Here is a 5,200-nt window from a genome sequence, read left to right as displayed (position 1 = left end):
TGTCACTCTGTTCTGTGTCACTCTGTTCTGTGTCACTCTTTCTGTTCTGTGTCACTCTGTTCTGTGTCACTGTTTCTGTTCTGTGTCACTGTTTCTGTTTTGTGTCACTCTGTTCTGTGTCACTCTTTCTGTTCTGTGTCACTCTGTTCTGTGTCACTCTTTCTGTTCTGTGTCACTCTGTTCTGTGTCACTCTTTCTGTTCTGTGTCACTCTTTCTGTCCATGCATTTGGTGCATCAGTGAAACAGTCAGTAATCCCTCGTGAAGCTCGTGTTCTAGCCGGGAGAGACTAACAAGAAACATGAGTAAATAAGTATGTGAGGAAGTGATGGGTGCTGCAGAAACTCAGAGGGCAGGAGGAGGGGCTTTCAACAGATGTTGAGAGAAGCCTTCCCTGAAGATGTGTGCAGGGTGAGCAGAGACTTGAAGGGAGGGCGGGACAGACGGTGTGGTCTGTGCACGAGTGTTCCAGGTGGAGGAGCAGCAGCGAGGGTCAGACACAGCCTGCCTGGCTTGTCCCGGAGCAGCAAAGGCTGTGTGGCTGCAACCCCAGGGGCAGAGAACCCTGATGGGTGCCCCCACGTGGTGGCTCAGAGCTCTTGCCTTGTGCTGTGTGTTGTGTTCTCACCGGAGTCCTGTGGAAGAGATTCCATTTGACAGATGAGGCGATGAAGGCATGGAGTAGAATGTGTCCAGAGTCCCACAGCTCGGCAGTGGCAAAGACAGAAACCAGATACAAATCCTCTGCCATCAGAGGGCAGAAATGCATCCTGCTGTGCTCCACGAACTGCGTACAATGCTGTGGACGTCATTTACGACGTTATTTGACTGTGACCCTCTGATCTGGCTATGAGCTCAGAGGGAAAAAAAAAATCTAATTCATTGAGAAAGAGCTACAACTCCGTAAAGTAAAGCTAAAACCGAAACTTGTCTTCTTAAGACGATGTGCTCTCTTCAGTCTGAACGCAGTTGAAATATTTTTCCTTTGCCTCATAGGAGAGAGAGACGCCTTTACCCAATTTGCTGGTTCTCTGTGGTGACCACGGCATGTCTGAAACAGGAAGTCACGGGGCCTCCTCCATGGAGGAAGTGAATACACCTCTGATTTTAATCAGTTCTGCGTTTGAAAGGAAACCTGGTAAGAATTTAGGAATGTTAACATTTGGAAACTGTATTATATTTGTTTTCTATAGTCTGGTTTTTTTTTTTTTTGAGATGGAGTCTCGCTCTGTCGCCCAGGCTGGAGTGCAGTGGCCGGATCTCAGCTCACTGCAAGCTCAGCCTCCCGGATTTACGCCATTCTCCGGCCTCAGCCTCCCGTGTAGCTGGGAGTACAGGCTCCCGCCACCTCGCCCGGCTAGTTTTTTTGTATTTTTTTAGTAGAGACGGGGTTTCACCGTGTTAGCCAGGATGGTCTCGATCTCCTGACCTCGCGATCCACCCGTCTCGGCCTCCCAAGGTGCTGGGATTACAGGCTTGAGCCACCGCGCCCGGCCTAAGTTCTTGTTTTTATTTTTAAGCCTGTCTTCCTGAGGCTCCGGAAGCCTCAGGAGCTAAGCCGGGGCTCTGCATAGCTTAGTGGTCAGCCAGTGATTGGTCAGAGGTTGTGCTTCAGCACCCCTGATGTGTTTTCCTAACCTCCCTGGGTGTGAGGCTTCTCCGTGGCTGCTGCAGCTTGTAGCTGGAGAGGAGGGAGGTGGGAGCCGCCCTGTGTGGAAACACCATGGCACTTGCTGTTCTTACTGAGATTCCGTTTTTTTCTTAAATAAGCTCTTCTCAATCTGTTCTATAATTTTGGTGAATTTCCAAAGTACTAAAATGGTTGCTTTTGACAGTTTCATCCAGTTTTATTATTGCTCCTGGGGGAGAGATTTTGCTGAGCTCCTCCCCGTGGCATTCCAGAAGTCTGGATAATTCATACTTGCATTTGTTTACCGTTAAAGATGTCTTGGTAAAATTATTTCACCTGCTGGTGTTATCCAGGTTCCTGTTTATTTTCATTGCACAGGCTGCAGGATGCCAGTGCTGGCTGAGGTGTCTCTATAACTCTAAATCACAGAGATCTGTTACCCATTACAATGGCCTCTTAGGTTCTATGCTAAAAGCAGGGAAATTCTTGACTCAATTATATTATCAGAAGGGTATAAGGACACATCACCCCCAACCCCTCCCAGAAAATATGGTGCAACATTGAGGGCGGGAGCAGAAGAGACTATCCCACTGGCCTCCCTGGCCCAGTTCACTTTGCAAATTGCTGAAAGTTGACGCTTTAGGACTGCTTTCATCCTGGTTTTCCACTCAAAGGCAGACGTTGGAATTGCTGGATTCTTAGGAGTCATGTGGACTTTGCTTGTCACGTGGAGATTTGAATCTTAATTGGGAACCTGGCAGAGGCTTTGAATACACAGGTTAATGTTTTTAATGTATACCTCACTTTGCCATTTGCTTCAGCTACATCACGAACCCATAGCTGCTTCTCTGGCTGCTGTTGTTGTCTCGCTATCCCTAGCCACCTCCTTTAACCTCTTATCAGCTGGAAAGATTATTATGAGCCATGAATGTCCTTTAATATGGTTATCTTTATTATTATTGAGTTTACAGTTTTTTACCAGAATCTGTGTGCCACTTTCTCTTCTTTACCCTAATTACTGTCCTAACTTTGACCCAGCCACCAGTACTAGGGATACCCTAGCTTTATGCTCACCTATTTTGTCCATAAAATGATCTTCAGACCAGCCTGGGCAACATAGCGAGACCCTGTATCTACCCAAAAAAAAAAAAAAAAAGCCGGGTGTGGTGCCGCACACCTGTAGTCCCTGCTACTTGGGAGGCCAAGGTGGGAGGACCGCTTGAGCCCAGGAGTTCAAAGCTGCAGTGATCCATGATTGTGTGACTGCAACTCCATCCTGAGCAGCAGAGAGAGACCCTGTCTCAAAAAAAAAAAATTCTTCAGTGCCCTTTTCATGCTCCGGTTTCGGATTCAGTGGTCTAATTCTTGCGTTTTCTTACTGAAGGCGTTGATGACGGGGAGCCTCCCTGGCTTTGTCGATGTCATCAGGAACCTCAATTCTCCTGCGCTGCTGGAAGACAGTGTGATAAGACAAGCAAAAACAGCTGGAAAAAGAATAATCTTTTATGGAGATGAAACCTGGGTTAAATTATTCCCAAAACATTTTGTGGAATATGATGGAACAACCTCATTTTTCGTGTCAGATTACACAGAGGTCAGTTTTTAAAATAAGAAAATAAATCGTACTAGAATATCATACTAGATAGAGCCTGGCATCACCATTGCTTAGTGAGAGATGATACTATTCTGTATTTGGTTTTATTAATTTATGGGAAGTACTATGGACAGTTTTAAAAATTATTCACTCACGTAATCAGTTGACAACCCAGAAATACAAACCTGAAGCAGGTGTGAGCAGTTTTATGGAACCCAGAGCTTAGAACCGCTGAGTGCCATTGAGGGGCAGAGAGGATCAGGAAGGGTGACACAGCCAAGGGGCCGTCTGAGCCGAGTTGTGATGGGTGAGTGGGGACTCCCCAGGTGGGCAGAACAGGCTGGTATCCTCTGCGTATGGCAGAGCTATAGGACTCCACACCCTGTTGGTTCTGCTGCAAGCAGAGCCTCATCATGCCCTGAGGGCAGGTGGTGGACTGGGTGGGGCCTGGCCCCGAGGGGATTTTCCTGGAGCTTTTCCAACAAAGATTAGACCCGCATGTTAGAAAGCAGACCCTGGGGCTGAGGCAGGGGCACACCAGCACACCTTCCTGGCCTGGGGTCTAGCCACCTTCACCTCCTAGATGGCTGGGCCTTGTGGAACATCTGCAGTCCTATCCTGTTCCAAAGCGGGGCGCTTTCAACAGTTACTTTTCAGTAATGACTGAGTTTTCCTGACTGTACATGGCATCACTGAGAAACATTTCTCTTCATGGGGGATTTTTTTAGTGGGAGGGAGATGAGCGAGCTGAGGGGTCATGGCTCACCAGGCTGACAGCTCTGTCTGGGGCTGATCAACTGCTAATCTCTCCTCCATGATGTGTTTATTTCAGAAATAAATGTGATCACTGAGTGCTGTGTCTTTTTCCCTCCAAGAACAGCCGCCTTGTAGGACACATGTAGGTGCCCTCAGCTTCACTGTCCTGCTGGTTACTTCAACTCTGGGTACTATCCTGTCTTTAATTAACTGCCCGTTGCCCTTAGTTACCTCGTGACAACTTGGGATCTATTTAACTTGCCCATTTGCTAACCTTTAGTCATGCCCATCAAGCTCAGCAGTGATCCCACAGAAAAATATTTTTGTTAGAACAACCCTTGCTCATTTAAATTATCTGTATTATATCTTCGATCCATAGCCTAAAAACGTAAAAACAGTATTAGCAAAAGTTTAATCTAATGCTAATGTTCATTTATTTATTATAGACGTGGGGTCTTGCTATGTTGCCCAGGCTGGTCCTGAACTCTTGGCCTCAAGCAGTCTTCCCCCTTCAGCCTCCTCAAGTGTTGAGATGACAGGTGTGAGCTGCTGTGTCCTGCCTATTTATTAATTTTTAATGACATAGATTTTGTTGTCTTTCAACTCACCCAAATCCTGTTTACCTGAATAAACCCCTAGGTTTTAAGATGACTGTTGCCTTTTCCCCGGGGAGTGAAGATCCAGGGAAATTAGGTGAGCTGTTTATACGTGTGTTTCCCCTTCAAAGGTGGATAATAATGTCACGAGGCATTTGGATAAAGTATTAAAAAGAGGAGATTGGGACATGTTAATCCTCCACTACCTGGGGCTGGACCACATTGGCCACATTTCAGGGCCCAACAGCCCCCTGATTGGGCACAAGCTGAGCGAGATGGACAGCGTGCTGATGAAGATCCACACCTCGCTGCAGTCGAAGGTGAGGCTTGCCATCGCGCACTGTGTGGTGATGTGGTTTCATGTGGATATTCCCTAGAATAAATACAACAGCCTGAGTCAATTCAGGGTGCCTGTGTGAATGTCCACCATCAGTCTGCCAGCCAGGGGCCGCATGCCACGGGCAGCACTGTCTCAGTGTCCACTGCACTGACTGTCTTCCAGCAGCCCTGCAGAACAGCAGCTCTCACTCCTACCCATGTGTGCATTCATTCAACTGATACCTCCTGAAGGCCTGTGTCACTCTGTTCTGTCCTGTGTCACTCTGTTCTGTGTCACTCTTTCTGT

At 47.3% G+C, this 5,200-nt stretch overlaps 1 protein-coding gene across 1 annotated transcript in view; it reads left to right on the top strand.

The window, feature by feature from the left end:
* Positions 1 to 5,200, top strand: part of PIGG (phosphatidylinositol glycan anchor biosynthesis, class G) — a 59,903-nt gene that overhangs the window by 10,880 nt on the left and 43,823 nt on the right. Inside the window, exon 3 of the mRNA XM_011970913.1 lies at positions 996 to 1,137. Coding sequence (XP_011826303.1) covers positions 996 to 1,137 — 142 coding nt within the window. The remainder of the gene's footprint in view (positions 1 to 995; positions 1,138 to 5,200) is intronic.

This window comes from Mandrillus leucophaeus, unplaced genomic scaffold (assembly GCF_000951045.1).
Source record: "Mandrillus leucophaeus isolate KB7577 unplaced genomic scaffold, Mleu.le_1.0 Scaffold98, whole genome shotgun sequence".
Taxonomy (NCBI): Eukaryota; Metazoa; Chordata; class Mammalia; order Primates; family Cercopithecidae; genus Mandrillus; species Mandrillus leucophaeus.
Note: the sequence above shows the minus strand (reverse complement) of the source record. Positions and strands in the feature narration are given on the sequence as shown.